Below are 21,077 nucleotides of genomic sequence, written 5' to 3' on the forward strand. Positions count from 1 at the left end.
TAAAAGTGGAAAAATATGGGAATAAATGCTATTTGAGTCGGACCCTCGTGGGCTGATTGAAGCGACGGAGCAAACGCTCATATTTCAGGGCCGTCAAAAAGCACACAGATTTCTCCTGCAGTTGACAACACCGTGGGTCTGACACGAAAGTCATTATCACGCGGGCTAATTAATCAAAACGCAGTTGTCCCTGCGTAATTGAGAACTGCTCTAAGGATGTTTACCAGGGTCTGTCAATGCAGGAGTGAGCGACCCCCTACCCGCCTTCCCTCCCTGAAGGGCAAGAGCGGATCTCCACACAGAATGCTATAAGCAAAATACATTTCACTTGCCATTATGACGCGATGTTGTTGCTGTTTGGACAACATTATCAGCTCTGGTTATATCACTGACCAAATGGAGTCCCGTAAATGTATAGTGCCAATATCGGCCCGCACACCAGCCACCCATAACATAATGTATATCCCATAAATAAACAGACAAGACAACTTGTTGATGGGAAAACGTAGCTGCAGGTTTATTAGCATAACTTATGCCAAAACATGGTGTGTTATCTTACAGACGACCCAAAGGCAAGCCGCCCCTCGCAGCTTGCCACCTGATGGGCCAAGTAGCATCACGGCCTTGGCCAGACGGTACTTAGCGGTTGTGGTGAGAGGATAGCCGCTACCCTATCCGGTGAGCCATTGGTCCACCCTCTTGCTCACAACCCCCCCCCCTGCGAGGGGCAGAGTGTTCAAGCGACCCCCGGTTGTCCAGGTTTCCAACCGCCGCGCATCCCAGGGTCCACCGCACAGATCTCCCGGGGATATTAGGCCTCAGCACCCTTTGTGCTTCTGAATAGGGTACTCCTGAGTACCTTTCCACCTCTGGATCGTCCTGTAACTCCGCCTGCAACACAAATAACAGATATTAAAACATAACCTCCCCCCCGCCTCCTGAGATGCAGGGTAAGCGGACTTGAGGGAAACATCGAGGGAGAGGAGTACCCTCCCACGTCTGCTCGGACCCGAGGAGAGAAGATGGCCGCCCGCGTGGGCGCCATTTTCCTGGGGCCTCGCCTAAACCTGCAGCAAGCCCCCACACGTGTGTCTCTCTCGGAGCACGCCTACAGGGTGTCCGGGGAACAGGGGGGGGACTGCCTAAGCAGTAAGGGTGCCCACGAGAGACTGGTGCCTAAACAAGACGCCCTTGACCACTCGGCCTAGACACCAAACGGAGGTGCAACCACGAGCCCAGCCTCCCCAGCCCGGCTCCGAGACCCAGCAGCACGGAGGGAGGGAAAACACAGCGGGCCACCAGCCCGCAGTACGAACAACAACTCCCTACCCTCCCTGAGGCCCGCGCTGGGAGGACCAGGAAAACCAGGAAAACGAGGCTCTTAATAACCCTCCCAGTTACAAACCTGCGATCACCGCCGTAGACGCTAGCTTGAAACCATTGGCCAAACCTTCCATATACGGCCAGCGACCACAATAAATCAACCATCCCCGTGTCAAAAGCCGAACGGGGATCACGTTCCACAGTGCCCAGATCACCATCCCCGAACCTCAAGTATACCAAACATTCAAATAATAATTAATAAACACCGAAACATTGATTGCCAGCATGCCCCAACTTCAGCGGCCCGCTACTATGCAGGCCGCCCAACCAAGCTCCGACCCCCATAATGGGGGGAGCAGGCACGAAGGGGGTCCCATAGAGCCCACCTTGTTCCAAGCCATTCCTGGGCACAACCAAACATTGAGGGAGAGGAGGCCAAAGAGGCCGCCTAGAGGCAGGGAGAAGCCTTATGTACTTCTGTCCCACCCCACACCCGGCTGGAAGTGACGCGCCTTCGCCGAAGGAGTAGCTGACTCACAGGGCTGCCATGCTTGCCAACTTGTGGCACTAAGGGGTCCGCCCTCTTATGAGGGTCCCCTGCGGAGACGAGTCGGTCGGCCTGCATAGTGCCAATATCGGCCCGCACACCAGCCCCCATAACATAATGTATATCCCATAAATAAACAGACAAGACAACTTGTTGATGGGAAAACGTAGCTGCAGGTTTATTAGAATAACTTATGCCAAAACATGGTGGGTTATCTTACAGACGATCCAAAGGCAAGCCGCCCCTTGCAGCTTGCCACCTGATGGACCAAGTACCATCGCGGCCTTGGCCAGACGGTGCTTAGCGGTTGTGGTGAGAGGATAGCCCCTCCCCTATCTGGTGAGCCATTGGTCCACCCTCTTGCTCACCCCCCCCTACGAGGGGCGGAGCGTTCAAGCGACCCCTGGTTGTCCAGGTTTCCAACCGCCCGTAGGATAATGGGGTGCCATCGCACCCCAGGGTCCACCGCACAGATCTCCTGGGGATATTAGGCCTCAGCACCCTTTATGCTTCTGAATAGGGTACTCCTGAGTACCTATCCGCCTCTGGATCATCCTGTAACTCCGCCACAGCCCTGGTTGTGGCGACCGTCGCAGCCAGGGCCCCCCACCTGAGCTCACTTCCTTACTTGCATCCTGCTGCTACCAAAGCTTCCTGAAGGTCTAACAGGAACAAATCCATGCCCACCCTGGAGAGGCGAACTCCTTCCTCATCGAAGCATCCAGTGGATTTGGCGTGAAGTTCCCCATGTCTAATAAAGCTAAAACCCACCTGCTCGGAGAATTTATGCATGGCGCAGTTAACTCTCCTGCGCACTACCTCTAACGCTTGCCCAGAGCGTGCCCCGTGCCACACCAGGCTCGGCGTGATCTCTGACCACCACAGCTCACAGGTCCCTAATAAGTTACCTATCTTGCTCATGTTCACCTTCATGTCCCTCAGCAGAAACCTTTTGCCCAGTACTGGTAGGTCGTTCCCTCCAAGGTGTAACACTAGCATGTCTGGAGGATGGAGGCTCCCCTGTAATTCTTGTTGCAATGTGCCCAACACCCCATTCCAACACAAGCCATTGAATTCGCGCCATACAAATTGAGTTTTGAAAAAACCCATGTTTCCACTACCTGCTTTTGGCCCACTGAGCCAACTTGGAGACGCCCTCATGGCCCAACACCCAGACCGTTGTTCCTGGTAAATAAAGAGAAGTGGTGTATGAAACTACTTTTATTAAACACACATTAAAACCGCACTGTAAATCGATACATAACCCAACACACTGCTGCGAGACCGTGGTCCTTGAAATGGCAGCTCAATGACTTTTATGGCTAGTGGCCATGTTGGCCTAAAAATTACTGCCTTTAACTCCCTTTAAAACACTCCTAAAATTCTGTTGTTTGAACTGCATCATTGATATTGCTCTCATGGTCGAATGTACCTCTTGTAACAATTCGAATGCCATCTCCCCACTTGCTTGATGCCTTCTATATGTAAGCCTTCGGAAAATGCTGTGGTGGCTGCGCCTATGCGGAAGGAGTGCGTGCAAAAGCGCTTGCCCGGGGCAGATACACCTGACAACACTAAACATGCCTGCATGACGTGTTCCACTTGATATTTGGAAAGAGGGGTGCCATCTGCATGTATAAGGAGATACCCGTCCACTGCCGGGTGTGCAGCAAGATAGGCAACCACTAAACTGACTGGGCAAAACTTGTTCACTCCTAGGCTCTGCAACCAAAACACTTTACCTCTAGTCTCCCCCGCTGGTCAGTTTAAGATTGTCGCAGGGTGATCTTGAGTGCATCGCCTATCAATGACACATCATGTACCTGCAGTGCCACACCAGTCGTGTCGTTCTTAGATCTAGCCACCAGCTCGCATATCCTGAACGCACCAAAGAAAGCCAAACTGAAAGTGGTGGCAAACAGTGCCGCCTCGAACTCTGATGTGGTGGCCTGGGGCAGCCAATTGATCATGCCTTGCACAGTTTGGAAGTCAATGGGCGATCTGCTGTCAGGTGCCTTGGGTTCACTTCTAGCCCATCCTTTTAGCGCTGCCCTAATTACATAGGTCTTGGTAGGGTCAGCCTGTCCCTTTAGCTTGGCGTGGTGGCTGATGGCTGCTAGGTGGCCCGCTATCCACGAGTAGCTCTTCTTGTTGTCTTTAGTCCACAGGATGAAAGACTGCACTCTCATCTCTAAGGATGCCCCAATTTCCTCCCACGTCCCAACAGTGGCACAAAATGTTTTCATGCATACCCTGTATCTCTTGTTAGTCTTTGGTGCCAACGACAGCTCCCCCAGGGCCCTCATTCGTTTTACCACTTCAACAGGTACCAGAGATGTGCCGGGAAGGGGGTGGCCTCCTCTCTCGCTCTCGGCCAAGCTTCTCGAAACCGTTGCCACTGAAAACGAGAGAGAGCGTAAGCCGCAATGCTCTTGGTACCTTGAATGTGGCGCACCCTGCATTAGACATTGTTGTACAGGCAAGCACGCACCACCTCGTGCAGGAGGCATAACACCAAGGGGCAACTGGCAGACTGGGAGTTTATGGCTTGACTTCTGCCAAGTTGTCTGACCAAAGCAGGACCCTTTTGTTATTGTTATTGTTATAGTGGGTTTATATAGCGCCGGGTCACCTACAGGTCTCAGGGCGCTTTGACCACAGAACATAACATCCGGGATATAAAAAAAAGGGTGGAGTACTTAAGCTAAGCTGAGTGCTGTTCTGAACAAATTAGTTTTCAAGGCTTTCCTGAAACGGAGTAGATTCCCCTCCTTTCGGAGTGTCTCAGGCAGGGCGTTCCAAAGGTTCGGTAGTAAAACCGAGAAGGATCTCCCTCCCATTGTGGCCAGTTTGAAACGAGGACATACAAGGAGTTTGGCATCAGAGGACCTGAGATTTCTTTCCGGTCTATATATCTCAATCCATTCCTTGATGTAGGTCGGGCCTTCCCATAGATGGCTTTGTGGGCTATACAGAGGCTTTTAAAAATGGACCTCTGTCCAATTGGCAGCCAGTGTAGACGTTTTAATAGTGGAGAGGCATGCGTTCTCCGCGGAAGGTTGAAAATAAGTCTAGCGGCGTCGTTTAGGACTACCTGAAGTCTGTTTGTTAGCATTTTTGGCAGGCCTAAGTAGAGCGCATTGCCATAGTCGAGTCTTGACACTATGGTGGCCGAGACCACTGTGCGTAGCCTCGACTGGGAGAGGAGAGGGACTAGTTTGCGCAACTGTCTTAGAAGACCTGTACAAGTGCCAACCACGGTGGAAACCTGGTTGGTCATTGAGAGGGCACTGTCCAATTTAATGCCCAGACTTTTGACCGTGGCTGCTGGCTGTGGGGTTGGGCCCAGCTCCTGGGGCCAGTACATGTCACTCCAGGAGGAGCACTTGGATGGTACTATCAGCACCTCTGTCTTTTCCGGATTAATTTTAAGCTGGTTGGTGGACATCCAGTGGACCGTATATCTAAGTATGTCCTGAGCGTGTGACTGGGCTTGTACTGTGTCATCTATGCCCAGCAGCAGCTGTGTGTCGTCAGCATAGTTAAACACCCGACAGCCCATCCCCGCTAGTGTGTTAATCAGGGGCTGTAGATATATGTTAAACAGGAGTGGGGATAGTGCTGAGCCCTGGGGGACGCCACAAGTCAGACTTCCCACTCCTGATACACTATCTCCCATCTGGATTCTCTGGGTTCTCCCAGATAGAAATGATTCCAGCCACCGAAGGGCTAAGCCCTGAATCCCAAACCCAGCCAGCCTATTCAACAGAATGGAATGGCTGACAGTATCGAACGCCGCTGATAGGTCTAACAAAATCAGGGCGCTCGGTCTTTTACTGTCAGCCATCCTTCTGAGCTCGTCCAGCACCGAGAGCATGACCAACTCGGTGCTGTGGTGTGCACGGAAGCCTGCCTGCCTCTCATGGAGTAGATGGTTAGACTCCAGGTAGCTTGACAGAGATTTTAGTACATGTTGCTCGAGTACTTTGGACAGGAAGGGCAGCTGGGATATGGGTCGATAATTTTTTAAGGCATTGGGATCTGCCCCCACTTTTTTTAGCAGCGGTCTTACACGAGCTTCTTTGAAGCTAGTGGGGAGCCTGCCAGTACTCAGGGATTTATTCAGTGTAGCTAGGATATGGTCCTCTAGAATTGGGCCTGCCAAGCAGAAAATACTTGGGGGGCATGGATCTGCTGGGGAGCCAGATTTTGTCTTTCTCAGCAATGATTCTAGGGTTAGTGAGTCCATAGGGGGAAATGATGATAAGCAGCTGGCAGTTGGGTTTAGAGCGATCTGCTGCTCAATTGGGCTGCACCCCATGCTTTTTATTTTGCGCATGATAGTATCAACCTTATCCAGAAAATATTTCTGGAAAGTATCACAGTCTATGCTACTTTCTGCATCCTGGGCTCTTTTTGTTAGTTCCTTCAGGATTTTAAACGTTTCCTTTTGAACATTGTTCGCCCTATTTATACGGACCTCATAGAATGCGGCTTTGGTTGTCCGGATAGATTTTTTGTAGCTACGAAACGCCATCTTGTATTGTTCACAAGTAGCTGTGTCCTTATTCCTCCTCCAGTTTCTCTCTATATTACGCAGGGCCTTCCTTTGGTCCCTCAAGGCGGGTGTGAACCAAGGGGCTCCCTTTTTCCCACTGTTTTTAGTCTGAAGTTTCTCAGGGGCTATCTGATCAATGGCCTTTACCAAATGGTCCATCATGTCTTTACAATCCTGATCTACATCTTTATTAAGCATTATCGGCTGGACAGTTCCTCTGAGTGATGCAGTCAGTGTATGTTGGTCTACGTTTTTCCACTGGCGGGTCAGTCTGGTTTTTGGTGCTGGGCGTGAGAGTATGGTATCCAGGGGGATGTCACAGTAGATCAGGTGGTGGTCTGACCAAATACAAGGGAGGATTCCAGCTAGTACCACCCTGAGATCTGTGGTCCATATCAGATCTAGGGTGTGGCCTTTTATATGGGTGGGAGCGTTTACAAGCTGCCTGAATCCTAGAGAGGACATGGTTGTCTCTAGGGTGCTGGCCGCTGGCTGTTTCCTATCTTTGTCCCAGTGAAAATTGAAGTCTCCTGTAACTATGACATTTCTATATCTGGAGCACAAGTCGGAGGCATAGGTCATAAAGGAGTCATTAAAACCTGGGGTGGCGTTGGGAGGGCGATAGACTGTGAGAACTGTAACACACATGTTATCAAACATAATTTTTATCGCCAGCAAGTCGGCCAAATCCGCCGACTCCGCCAGTATTTTAGTCACTGCTAGTTGTTTCTTGAAAATTATTGCCACCTCTCCCCCTCGGGTGTTCCCTATGCGATTCTGCCAGTGGATGTCGTAATTTACAGGGACAGCAGCTATGATGTCTGGTAGGGAGTTATCCCCCATCCAGGTCTCGGACAAGGTCAGGATGTCAATGTCTTCGCCCTGTAGTAGAGTGTAAATCTCAAGACTATGACAGCATAGCGACCTAGTGTTTAGGCTGACGAGCTTTAGAGTATGCGGGGGGGCTCGGGACCTACCTATCTGCGGTGCCTGGATAGACAATTCCTCAATACGAGTGAGTGTAGCCAGGTCTAGAGATGTTATGACCCCATTCAGATGACGGATTTCCTCACCAGAGTATGTAGTCCGTTTGGTGGGGGGCCCTGCCCCTGCGCCCTTCCGTGCGCGGACGGGCGCAGACGGGCAGGACTCTGGCACGACTCCGGCACAGATCCGGCGCGTCCGCTGACCGCGTCCGCTGCGCGGAGACATGGCCGACCGTTTTTATACTGGCAACTACAGCCCAACCTTTTGGCTGACAGTATTGCAGGCCATAAGTGGAAAGACACAACAATGGGAAATAGCTCTAGGACAGTGATTTGAGCTGTGACCATTTTCTTAAGCCAAGGGTTGGGCCATTTCTGAGCGCACCAGTCCCTGTCCAAGATGGCGCCAAAACCGTGCTTACCAGACAAATCAGTGTAGAGGGCAAGGTTGGCGCTGCCAGCCAGGGGAGCCCTCCAAATCACTGCCTCATTGAAATTGATCAGGAACTCAGCCCACATGGACAGGCCATGCTGAATGCTTTTGCTCAGCTTCACCATGTGGTGCTTTTTGGTGATATTGGTAGTGGCCCTAGCGAGTCTCCTGGCAAACACTCTCCCTGCTGGGATGATTCTAGCAGCAAAGTTGAGGAGACCTAATATGCCTTGAAAACACTCAAGGGAGGCCCTGTCCAATCCAGCTAGAGTTTGAATTTTGTTCGCCAGGTCGCGCACTTTCTCTGCTGGTAATCTACACTCCCCTGCAATAGTGTCAATCTCTATTCCCAGGAAAGTCAAAATTTGCGCTGGCCCCACTGTCTTACCAGGGGCGAGGGGGACCCCCAGGTGTTCCGTAAGAAGTATGAAGTCTGACAATGCCTGAGAACAAAGCTGTGTCCCGTCGCTCCCGATGAACAAAAAGTCATCCAGGTAATGCGTCACCCCTTCCACACCGTAAGTGTCTTGGAGTGCCCATTGCAAAAAACAACTGAAAGCTTCGAAATACGCACAGAACACAGCGCAACCCATGGGCATGCATTTGTCATAGCAGAACTTTCCGTCCAGCTTGAAACCCAGTAGGTGATAGCTGCTCGGGTAAACTGGTAGTAACCGAAAAGCTGATTCAATGTCTGCTTTGGCTAACCAGGCCCCTCTGCCCGCCTGCCTGACAAGGTCCAATGCTACGTCCAGCGTACAATATGACACAGAGCATGATCCCTCCTCTAAACCTTCGTTGACCGAAGTCCCTTTTGGGTAGGAGAGATGATGTATAAGTCTGAAGGCACCTGGTTCTTTCTTGGGCACTACCCCCAGGGGAGACACAACAAAGTTCTCTAGCGGGGGAAGAAGGAATGGTCCCCCCACTCTGCCCAATGCTCTCTCATTCTCCACTTTTGCCCTCACCACTTCTGGCTGTTCTTTTGCAGATCTGAGGTTGTCTGCATCCTTGCTCCCCAGGGCACCTGTAAAAGGGATCTTGAAGCCTTCATGAAAACCAAACAACAGCAAACGGCTTTCTGCCCCTAAGGTATAGCGCCTAAGCAAGGGTGTAATGTTGTCTAGGATAACTGGAGACACACCTACAGGAGCTTGCATAGGAGTGAGGGGGAAAAGTACTGGGGAAAAAGCAGGAGGAAAGGAGCACCCTAACCTGCCCAGGTGCTGCGCAGGGGTGGAACGGGAAAGCAGGGAAGGGGGAGACAGCGCTGGAGGCTTGCTGACTGACTCAATTTTGCTGCCCCCCTCTCCCTGCTGGTTGCGGGCCTTGTTTCGTGTGGCAAGAGGTTGTGGGGTGGGGTCCCCCACAGGTGTGACACGCATGCAGGAATTTGCAGGTCTTACCCCATGAGCATGACCGTTTTTAAATAAACTGCATGTCCCTGGGGGGGATCTCTTGAAGCCCCCTCTATGTCTACTCCCTCTACGGCCTCCGCGAATGGCATGCTTGCACCTACCCCGGAACTGAAAGGACCCTCCAAGGGAAGACTGCCCCCCAGGGAGACTAACTTGAGCGCCAGCAGATGTCTGACTACGCGCACCCATGTGCTCCATCCAGAGCTGGACTTCTTTTTGATCCCAGTTCATCTCTGGGCATTGCAACATTTTCCTTCTAAATTCTCTGTCACAATTGATCCAACCATTGCCTCTCCCTTTCATTGCCTCATTGTGGATAATCCTGGAGTACTGGACCAGCCCAGGGCCCTGTTCGCGGAACTTGTCCATAGTAACGGACGCTAATATGGAGAATGCTTCTAACCAGTTAGCAATATTCTTTTCAGGCCATGGCTGGTACTTGACGTTTTTGTCATCTTCCTTAGCCCCTATCTTCCTAGCTTCCATGCCGTTCTGTCCCAACATAAGAAGTGTGAAGATATCTAACAACTCCCGTTTCCATATCCCCTCTTTGGCAGCCTGCAGCACTTGCCAGGCCAACGAGAAACACCCGGAAAGGAGCGGGCAGTGGAAAGAGCAGGAACTATGGAGGGCAGGGAAATGGGCAACGGGCTAACAGCAGGAAGGACCCCTGCGCTATTGTTTAATGGAGTCAGGGGCGGGCTGGGAACCAAGGGAGGAGCGACCAGGGGAGGCACCGCGCTCTGAGCCCCCACATCTTTGACAATTAACGTGCTCGCTACCTGAGATGCTCCGTCCTGACTGTTAGGCTGACCTGAGGACCACACCATAGACGCTGCCAGAGCAGGACTCACATTATCAACGATAGTCGCCCCTCCTTGAGACAGGCCTGCAACTATAGACCCTGCTTGGAAACGTCCCATGAAAGCGTTCAAAGTATCCATCATTTTTGCAAGGTCGTCTCTAGTTGCGAAATTACCTTGGGCAGCCTGGCTGTCCCTTGTAAAGACCAGAGTCGGTGGCGGGACAGCAGACACCTGCGAGGTGACCTCCCGGGGGGTCGCCACAGGTCTGCTTCGGGGTGGTGGCAGAGGTTCCTGCGGGAAATCCCTCTACAGTGGGCTTGCGGATCCGCTTGGGTCTGGAACGGGCCCTAAACTGCCCAGGTGCTGCGCAGCAGTGGAACGGGAAAGCGGGGAAGGGGGAGACAGAGCTGGAGGCTGGCTGGCCGACTAAATTTTGCTGCCCCCCTCTCCCTGCTGGTTGCGGTCCTTGTTTCGTGTGGCAGAGGTTGCCGGGTGGGGTCCCCCACAGGTGTGACACGCATGCAGGACTTTGCAGCTCTTACTCCATGAGCATGACCCGTTGTTAAATATGCCCAGTTCATCTCTGGGCATTGCGACATTTTCCTTCTAAATTCTCTGTCATAATTGACCCAACCTTTGCCTCCCCCTTTCATTGCCTCATTGTGGATAATCCTGGAGTACTAGACCAGCCCAGGGCCCTGTTCGGGGAATTTCTCCATAGTAACGGACGCTAATATGGAGAATGCTTCTAACCGGTTTGCAATGTTCTTTTCAGGCCATGGCTCGTACTTGACCTTTTTGTTGTCTTCCTTAGCCCCTATCTTCCTAGCGTCCATGCCCTCCTGTCCCAACATAAGAAGTGTGAAGATATCTAAGAACTCCCGTTTCCATATCCCGTCTTTGGCGGCCTGCGGCACTTGCCAGGCCGGCAAACAACGCCCGGAAAGGAGCAGGGCAGTGGAAACAGCAGGAACTATGGAGGGCAGGGAAATGGGCAACGGGCTAACAGCAGGAAGGACCCCTGCGCTATTGTTTGATGGAGTCAGGGGCGGGCTGGGAACCAAGGGAGGAGCGACCAGGGGAGGCACCGCGCTCTGCGCCCCCACATCTTTGACAATTAACATGCTCGCTACCTGAGATGCTCCGCCCTGACTGTTAGGCTGACCTGAGGACCACACCATAGACGCTGCCGGAGCAGGACTCACATTATCAACGATAGTCGCCCCTCCTTGAGACAGGCCTGCAAATGTAGACCCTGCTTGCAAAAAACGTCCCATGAAAGCGTTCAAAGTATCCATCATTTTTGCAAGGTCGTCTCCTACCTTGGGCAGCCTGGCTGTCCCTTGTAAAGACCGGGGTTGATGGCGGGACAGCAGACACCTGCGAGGTGACCTCCCGGGGGGTCGCCACAGGTCTGCTTTGGGGTGGTGGCAGAGGTTCCTGTGGGAAATCCCTAACAGTGGGCTTGCGGATCCGCTTGGGTCTGGAAGGGGCGGCATCTGCGCTGTTCGGCAGTTCCGAAGGTGGTGACTCGCCCACAAATCCAGAGTCATCTGGCTCAGGGGCATGCATGCGCCCGAGCAAGGCCTTTAAGCTTTGCCATTTCGATGAAGTCTGCCCACTGTGCGTCCTGGGAGGTACCCGGCAACGAGTCCTCCACTTGAGTAGTCTCCGAAAAAAGAGGGGGGAACCCTGGCTGTCCCTTCTCGCTTCTGCTGGCCCTCACAGGATCTGGGGATAAAAAGTAGGATCAGCCACATGATAAAATTACTGCTCTGACCGTCCAACGCTCCCGAGCGGATGCATGTCCCCATTCCCCTACATACTTACATAGCACGGAGAGGAAAGCGACGTTAACGGAAAATGAGCTCGATGCGGATGAACCTGTGCAAGCGAGGGTGGAAGTGGGCAAGGAAGGAAATAATTAACATTAGTAGGTACACTTGATCGTGACGCTCCTCCCGGCTTACACTCTATCGGTTCCATCGCCCCCGTAGCGGGCCAACCACCCCCTTTGTCCACCTCTATACACCTTCCCAGGCATATACCTGCTTCTACAAAACTCTATTTTCTGCTGGAAGGACAATGTTGGTCGTCCGCTGCACCAGCTGTTTTGCTATGACTCCTGTAATATAAAAGAGATTTGTCAATAATGTTTTTTTCCTCCTTTCCGCTAGGTCTTTTTTCCACCTTGTTCCTTTATCTTTGGCGTTGTAAATCCCCAGCCCGGCTCTCCTTTGGCCAGTCCTCCGTTGAAGTAAATAAGGTAATCACCTCCTGTAAGTATACACATGTTAGCCCAGCATATTACAATTTCTTTCGTTTATGCATTGTCCAGCATTTTTCCCTATAATCTTACAAATAATGTTAATGAGACAAAAGTGATAGAAGGGCAGTACTGTCTGGCCGGGAAAAGTTTGCAGGCACTAAACTTAACCACGTGCCCTGATATGCAGTTCCCCATAGCAGGTGTGAGACGATAAGCCTGTCCACCCTAGGCGCACTCTGCTGAGGGCCACTCTCTCCCAGAGAACACAAAAAAAATGTGAAAAAGGCAACCCCTCCCCCTACAAAGTAAACCATGCCCGGGGGCCTATAGGAGTGACCGCAATGCCCCCAGTGTCCCACCCGTGTGGTGGCCGCAGGAAACCAGGCCCGAGGCGAGCGGCAGCCGAGGTGGAGAGAATATCCGCCGCCTCGTGCGCCCATTCCCCTAAGACAGCACATGACAGTAGCACCGGCACACAGAGAGATACCTCACACGCATATATACCAATGAAACTTGCACAGGTGCCAGCATTGCCTACGTAACGTTTGTTCTTGTGAGTAGCAAGTGACTAGCAGCAATGCAGAAACTACATCGAAATGTACTTACAATATCGTGTAGCCTGCACCCTAGTCACTATTCCTCCTATGCTCTGATTGCTACCTCATGATATTCGTATTCTCACCACAGTCACTAATACCCAAAGAACATAACGTCCGTATGACTGATCGCGTGACATGCTCCTTCAAGTTACAATAATGTTCCTATTGATGAGTTAGGCGTCAATAGGCAAAAGCAAGACAGCAGACCACTACACTGTGCACGTCCCCTCCAGATATCGGTGGAGAGCATGCGTACTACCGAAATCCCGGCAACCACACGAAGGCCCCTGGTGCTTCACTCCGAATAAAGCGAGCGCATGAAAATGAGAGATGCGCCTCCTTGACAGGGTCCACGCGACAACTCCAAAAAAGGAGGTCCTAAAAATCCAGGTACGAGCTAGCAATGCCGGTAAATTGGCTTAGAGAAAGAAGGGTAGGAAAACCAAGATGGCCGCACCTGGGCGCCATTTCCCCACATGCGCGATGCACCTCTGCCGCTATGGACAAACATCCCTAAAGTTGCTACACTAAGAAACAAGCCTAGCACAGCTAGTTGTCAAACACCGCACCGAAAGAGATACCCCGGGCTCGGGTAAACCGGCGACAACAAAACATCTCTACCCTCCCACGTCTGCTCGGACCCGAAGAGAGAAGATGGCCGCCCGCGCGGGCGCCATTTTCCTCGGGCCTCGCCTAAAGCCGCAGCAAGCTCCCACATGTGTGTCTCTCGGAGCACGCCTAGAGGGTGTCCTGGGAGCAGGGGGGGGGGTGGCCTAAGCAGCAAGGGTGCCCACTAGAGACTGGTGCCTAAACCAGACGCCCTCGACCACTCGGCCTAGACACCAAACGGAGTTGCAACCGCGAGCCCAGCCTCCCCAGCCCGGCTCCGAGACCCAGCAGGGAGGGAAAACACGGGCGAGCCACCAGTCCGCCGCACCAACAACAACTCCCCACCCTCCCCAAGGCCGACGAAGGCCCGTGCTGGGAGGGCCAGGAAAACGAGGCTGTGAATAACCCTCCCAGTTACAAACCTGTGATCACCGCCGTAGACGCTAGCTTGAAACCATTGGCCAAACCTTCCATATACGGCCAGCGACCACAATAAATCAACCATCCCCGTGTCAAAAGCCGAACGGGGAACACGTTCCACAGTGCCCAGATCACCACCCCCGAACCGCAATTATTCCAAACATTCAAATAATAATTAATAAACACTGAAACATTGATAGCCAGCATGCCACAGCTTCAGCGGCCCGCTACTATGCAGGCCGCCCGGCCCAGCTCCGACCCCCATAATGGGGGGAGCAGGCACGAAGGGGGTACCATAGAGCTCACCTTGTTCCAAGCGATCCCTGGGCACAACCAAACATTGAGGGAGAGGAGGTCAAGAGGCCGCCTAGAGGGAGGGGGAAGCCTTATGTACTTCTGTCCCATCCCCCACCCGGCCGGAAGTGACGCGCCTTCGCCGAAGGAGCAGCTGACTCATGGGGCTGCGTGATTGCCATCTTGTGGCACTAAAGGGTCCGCCCTCTTATGAGGGTCTCCTGCGGAGACGAGTCGGTCGGCCTGCATTGCCTTGTAAGAGTAACTACGGGAACTACGCTGTAATGGCCAGACTCATAAAAAATATACGAGAACCATCAAATGTGCTAAGGGCAGGTCGGCGGGAGAGCGAGGCTCTTCTCTTTCCATGGGGGTGTGGGATGGGTTATTTTAGGAAGACCTGGTTATGACGCAGCTTCAATCCACTTGTATTCTCATTAAGCCTGTTTCTTCAGCGTGCTCTAATGGGCGGGTGTGCACACATGGGGGAGTATATAATGTCTTACAGTTTGTCCCGGGAGATACATGCTGTGCACGTGGGATGTCACAAGAGGGCTTCTGCAGTGCAAACCCTGGGCCTCGAGCAGTGCATGCTGTGAATACATATGAGGTCTCAGGGTGTGTATGTTGTACACCTGGTGTCTAGCAGGGTACATTCTTTGTATACACTGTGCATGCATGGGCATGGATTGCAAAGTGTGATGTGTGGTGCATGCTGTTAGACGCGATGTCTCAGGGTGGGCATTCTGCGTACAGGCTGTGCACATGGGATGCTATGGGAGAGTGCGGGCTGTTCGGTGCACACGGGGTGGTTCAGGGGTCTGTGTACACAGGATGGCAGGGCGCCTGTAGGATGTATACTTTGGGTTTCTGGGGAGTGCAAGCTATGGGCACAGGCTGTCTTAGTGCCCTCTGTGCACATGGTGTCTCTGAAGCCGCCCTCGTGCTTCTGGCTTCGGGGCACACTTGGCTTAAATATAAACGCTCTCTGGCTCTGCTGGAGCAAGCTGTGTGCTGTGGATACAAGGTGTGTGTCTCTGTGGAGTGGAGGTGAAGTGGATAAAATTGGCAGGGGTGGGAGATGTCTTTAATTTCCGGAGGATCTCCTGTGGTTGGGGAAGTCTCCTAGCGGTGCCTTTGTGTTTTTTTTGTTTGTTATTTATTTATTTTTTGCTGCAGTTTAATGAAGCGCGAACTCGCCCAGATATGTTGGAGTGCTTTGTATGAGCACCAGTTGCATGCACAATAACCAATCCATTTTTAGGCACGAGGAGATTGTGATTTGCCCAGAGTTACAAATAGCTTCACAAAGACCATTTAAACATGTTGTGGATGTGGCTGGAATTAAAGGTGCATGCTTTTTATCAAGGGACACAAGAGGGGATGATGGACGGAGCGTTTGAGCCAATCAAACACTTACCCCCAGATATCTGATCTGGGTTTAATCCATCACCATTCTTTAGCTCATTCAGCCACCCCAGTTCAGACATGGCCATATGCAAAACAGTCTGACCCTGTGCCTCATGGAAACAGTCCAGCCTGAACTGCCAAGCCATGTCTTCTCTGGACCAGAAACAAGCATCCTGGGACCGGTTTCAGAGTCATAATCCTCATCAGCCAGGCTATCTTGAATCCAGTTGCCAAGTGAGCAAGGGACTCACGTCTGAGCATACCCTGCCAACTTAGGGCGAACAAAGCGATATAAAAGGGGATGATGGACGGAGCGTTTGAGCCAATCAAACACTCACCCCCAGTCAACTGATCTGGGTTTAATCCATCACCATTCTTTAGCTCATCAGCCACCCCAGTTCAGACATGGCCATATGCAAATCAGTCTGACCCTGTGCCTCATGGGAACAGTCCAGCCCGAACTGCCAAGTCATGTCTTCCCGGGACTGGAAACAAGCATCCTTGGACCGGTTTCAGATTCATAATCCTCATCAGCCAGGCTATCTTGAATCCAGTGGCCAAGTGAGCAAGGGACTCACGTCTGAGCATACCCTGCCAACTTAGGGTGAACAAAGCGATACAAAAGGGGATGATGGGCGGAGCGTTGAGCCAATCAAACACTCACCCCCAGTCAACTGATCTGGGTTTAATCCATCACCATTCTTTAGCTCACTCAGCCACCCCAGTTCAGACATGGCCATATGCAAATCAGTCTGACCCTGTGCCTCATGGGAACAGTCCAGCCCGAACTGCCAAGTCATGTCTTCCCTGGACCGGAAACAAGCATCCTGGGACCGGTTTCGGATACATAATCTTCATCAGCCAGGCTATCTTGAATCCAGTGGCCAAGTGGGCAAGGGACTCATGTCTGAGCATATCCTGCCAATTTAGGGCGAACAAAGCGATACAAAAGGGGATGATGGACGGAGCGTTTGAGCCAATCAAACACTCACCACCAGTCAATTGATCTGGGTTTAATCCACCACCATTCTTTAGCTCACTCAGCCACCCCAGTTCAGACATAGCCATATGCAAATCAGTCTGAACCTGTGCCTCATGGGAACAGTCCAGCCCGAACTGCCAAGCCATGTCTTCCCTGGACCGGAAACAAGCATCCTGGGACCGGATTCGGATTCATAATCCTCATCAGCCAGGCTACCTTGAATCCAGTGGCCAAGTGAGCAAGGGACTCACGTCTGAGCATACCCTGCCAACTTAGGGCGAATAAAGCGATACAAAAGGGGATGATGGACGGAGCGTTTGAGCCAATCAAACACTCACCCCCAGTCAACTGATCTGGGTTTAATCCTTCACCATTCTTTAGCTCACTCAGCCACCCCAGTTCAGACATGGCCATATGCAAATCAGTCTGACCCTGATGAGGATTGTGAATCCGAACCCAGTCCCAGGATGCTTGTTTCCGGTCCAGGGAAGACATGGCTTAGCAGTTGGGGCTGGACTGGTCCCATGAGGCACAGGGTCAGACTGATTTGCATATGGCCATGTATGAACAGGGGTGGCTGAGTGAGCTAAAGAATGGTGATGGATTAAACCCAGATCAGTTGACTGGGGGTGAGTGTTTGATTGGCTCAAACGCTCGGTCCATCATCCCCTTTTGTATCGCTTTTAACAAGGGACAGCCTTTTAAAATTGCCTGTACTATTGTTCTGCTGATGTTTTGTGTCTGCAGCCAGCAGTTTACACTCTGTGGTATCCCTTCTGTGGCAAAGACAGTGATGTCGGCATATCATTGCCCTTGGACAGTAGAACAGCTGTAGATGCTTTTATGCTCTTTGCTCCGGTGTTTTTTTCAAGGGTCAGTGAGACACATGTGGAGCACTGAGGAGTCCTGGAATCTGCCAGCTGAGGGGAAGAAAACCCAGAGCGCATGCTGAAATTGGAGCTTGGAAGCAGGTTTCTTGTGCAGTGCGGTGCTAATGGGAGACATGTTAGCACTATGAGAAGGCACTGCAACAGATATAGAAGTCAGATTTGGTGTGCTGGTTAACACCTACTTTGATACCTCCCTGCTGGAAAGGGAACCATGTCAACCCTGACCTATTATTTGAAGTGGATTGTGCCTGTGTGTCTTATCAACATCCTGCTCGAACCACGACATCCCACGAACCAGCCACATCTCCGGACATCTGAGAGACCTTCACTGGCTCCCCGTCAACAAAAGAATCACCTTCCGCCTCCTCACCCACGCACACAAAGCCCTACACGACCAAGGCCCGAGCTACCTCAACAGCCGAGTCAACTTCTACGCTCCCAAACGCCACCTCCGATCAGCCAACCACGCCCTCGCCGCCGTCCCCCGCATCCGAAGAGCGACTACAGGAGGAAGGTCCTTCTCCTACCTTGCCGCCAAGACCTGGAATTCCCTCCCGACCGACCTGCGCCTGACCCAAGACCACCTCTCCTTCAGGAAGAAGCTGAAGACCTGGCTGTTCGAGCAGTAGCGGCACCCCCCCCCCCCCCCCCCCACCCCCAGCGCCTTGAGACCCTACGGGTATGTAGCGCGCTCTATAAATGTCATTGATTGATTGATTGATTGCTCTCGCCTCAATACCTTTCTCAGGATCGAGGGCCTTCTCAGTCAGGGTCAATCCAGAGAACCGCATTGAAGTGGGGGTACATTTTGACATCAGGAGGGTTAGGTTGAGGGCTGAGGAGTCTAGAAAGAAGGTGGTAAGAGAGTGCAGCTTGTGGCAGTTGGTAACAAGAGAGTATCCACACAAAAGTATCTGACCATTAGTAGCAGCTGCCATGGAAGATTATGCCCATGAAGCTCGCAAAGTTATTCATTGCACTTCTCCCTCCTTCCCACTTACCCCTCTCCTCCTTACACGTGTTTTCTCCCATCTTTACCTGCCCTTTATATTCCCCTCTTTCTAACGCCTCCTCCACCCTTTACCTGCACATTCTCTCTGCAATATGTACCCTTTACACTCCATCCTCTCCTCCCATTTCTCTATTACCAATCTTTATTTTCGAAAATTTCTTGGGTGTGGGGTAACTTTCACATTTTCAGTTGAGCTTGTTTGCTTTGCTCTCTCACGACTTTACACTCATCCCCAACTTTTCCACCACACCATTTTCAAAATTCACCGGCCGCCACTGCACTCCATCCTCTCCTCCCACCTCTCTTTTACCAATCTTTATTTTCAAAAATTTCTTGGGTGTGGGGTAACTTTCACATTTTCAGTTGAGCTTGTTTGCTTTGCTCACTCACGACTTTGCACTCATCCCCAACTTTTCCGGCTCACCATTTTCAAAATTCACTAGCAGCCACTAATTATATACAAGCCATAGTTGCTGCTTTTTTTTTATCTTATGCAACTAACAACCATTGACAAAGCCAATAGTCCTGACTTCTTGTAGGTATGATGTTACTTGTTGTATCATAATATCTGGATGCAATGACAGAAACAGCAAAATACAAGTCAGGCGGCACACTATGCTTAGCACAGATTTTTAGGGTACCTGTTTTTAAGCCACGCCCTTAATTACATCGGTCACATCCCTTTGAGAGGCGTCCCCCCAGATTTTTCAACGCACTTTATAGCCCTGCGTACACTACATCCCCTCTCAATTCGGCTTCTCCACCAAGTAGTGTGATTTAACAAGCTTTCTAACTTCATGTCAGTTTATAAGCAAAGGTGCAGGCCCTTCCGCTGCCATGGAAACCAGCCGCAGCATTGCCCGTCACGTGACATTACAACGACCGGAGTTCTCGAGCACGGGGCCAGGCTGCTTCTGCGTCTCGGCGCATGCGAGCTGTAAGCTCTTCGCATATCTTTTGCGTAACCGACTAGCTACTGGCGCCATTAGGGTGCGAGGAGCGAGTTCTTGGTGCGGAGACCAGCCGACAAGCAAAGATGTCGCGGTATGGCGGACGCTACCAGGGCGGTACGTAACACTTAGAAGGTTGTCCTGTGGTGGTGTACCTGAGAATGTGAAGTGCAGCACGGTTGACCGTTTCCTACACGCACTAGAGACTCGCCGTTCTGTGTAAAAGTGATCAGCTGTTGGGATGTGTGCGTTTTTAGCAGGGATAGGAAACACACACATAACATTTCCTTATTGTAAGAGGTTCCTAAAGATCTGTTCGACTCTTATTCATGCACAGCTCCGGAGCTTTATAGCTGACGAACGGCTCGTTCCTCTTAACCGGGACGGGAACGCGTAGTTAGTTTTGATACTCCGACGTCGCGCACCTCTGAAAACCCCAAACCTAGAGTCGACTGGGTTAATCTACCGGACTATAACGTGAAATGGCGGCGCTCCGAGCGCCCGCTGGCTGTGACGCAGTCGCAAAAAATGGTTGCCGGTCGCATTGCAGGAGCAGGTGTCGGATTTTCAGATGGTTGCGTATGTGCTTGTTACAAATGCGCGTGTAGTCACCAGAATCTAAGGCGCGTATTTACAAACCCCTTGCGTCACTGGTGCGCCACTTATAATATGGAAAACAATCACGTACTGGCGGCGCAAGCTTGTAAATAAACTCCTAAAGGTCTCTTCTAGAACCGACCGGTCTGTTTATACCACCCGGAAGTCGTTCTATTTCAATGTTTCCCTGTGGCATCTCTGACGAAGACTTGTTGAAAAAACATCAAAATAATATAGAACGGTCAACTGAGTAATGTAGTTGTCTAACTCAGACCCAAGCTGCCGACTTTAAAACTTGGGGTCGGACCCAGGTTCGATTCTCGGCGTGGGCTCTACTTCGTGATTCGGGGGAAACTAAAAACGAACGTGTCCTTGTTTAACGTAACTGGAGATCGTGTAAGCGCTCCAATACCCACGGATCGAGTTCGTGCAATATACAACTGCAATAAGTGTGCCTTCACCGTATCCTCTGCAAGTATGGAGAGTGAAAGGTCATGTCTTAACGATCGCGTACGTCAACTTAAATATGACGTATGGAGGTTGGTTAGGAACTCTGTTTGTTGGTAAAAGTACACATATGAAAGACCGAGGCCTCACGAGCATCAGTTACATACAGGTCAGCCTGGTCTAAATGTCATGGGCCACATCAGCACAGACCCTGCTGCGGATGTAGGTGGTAGACCTTGTCCGAGGGAAGAACTTTACAGTCCTCCTTTGAAATTGACATATTTTGCACTGTTCGGTCCTTTTGAATGTCGCCTTCAAATTCCGATATGCATTTTTTGAACTACTTTTGGAGGACTTTTTGAACCAGTCGGAATTAATCACATCTTTAAATATGGTATTAGGTTTGTACTATATTGTTCCTAGCTAGTTTGAGGGAAATGAGGCTGCCCGCGCAGGGCCCCCCATAGGAGGGCGGCCACCTTGGTGCCACATGAGGGCACAAACCCGACAGGGCAAGTGTTTTGACC

General features: G+C 51.5%; 1 protein-coding gene across 3 annotated transcripts in view; it reads left to right on the top strand.

The window, feature by feature from the left end:
- The first annotated feature begins 19,463 nt into the window (after window positions 1-19,463).
- The window catches only part of LOC147708497 (serine/arginine-rich splicing factor 7-like), a 352,259-nt gene continuing 350,645 nt past the window's right edge, over window positions 19,464-21,077 (top strand). For all 3 annotated transcript variants that reach the window (XM_086925352.1, XM_086925354.1, XM_086925353.1), the window contains exon 1: window positions 19,464-19,623. In XM_086925352.1, coding sequence (XP_086781478.1) covers window positions 19,593-19,623 — 31 coding nt within the window. In that variant the 5' untranslated portion in view covers window positions 19,464-19,592. The remainder of the gene's footprint in view (window positions 19,624-21,077) is intronic.

This window comes from Lissotriton vulgaris, chromosome 6 (genome assembly GCF_964263255.1).
Source record: "Lissotriton vulgaris chromosome 6, aLisVul1.2, whole genome shotgun sequence".
Taxonomy (NCBI): domain Eukaryota; kingdom Metazoa; phylum Chordata; class Amphibia; order Caudata; family Salamandridae; genus Lissotriton; species Lissotriton vulgaris.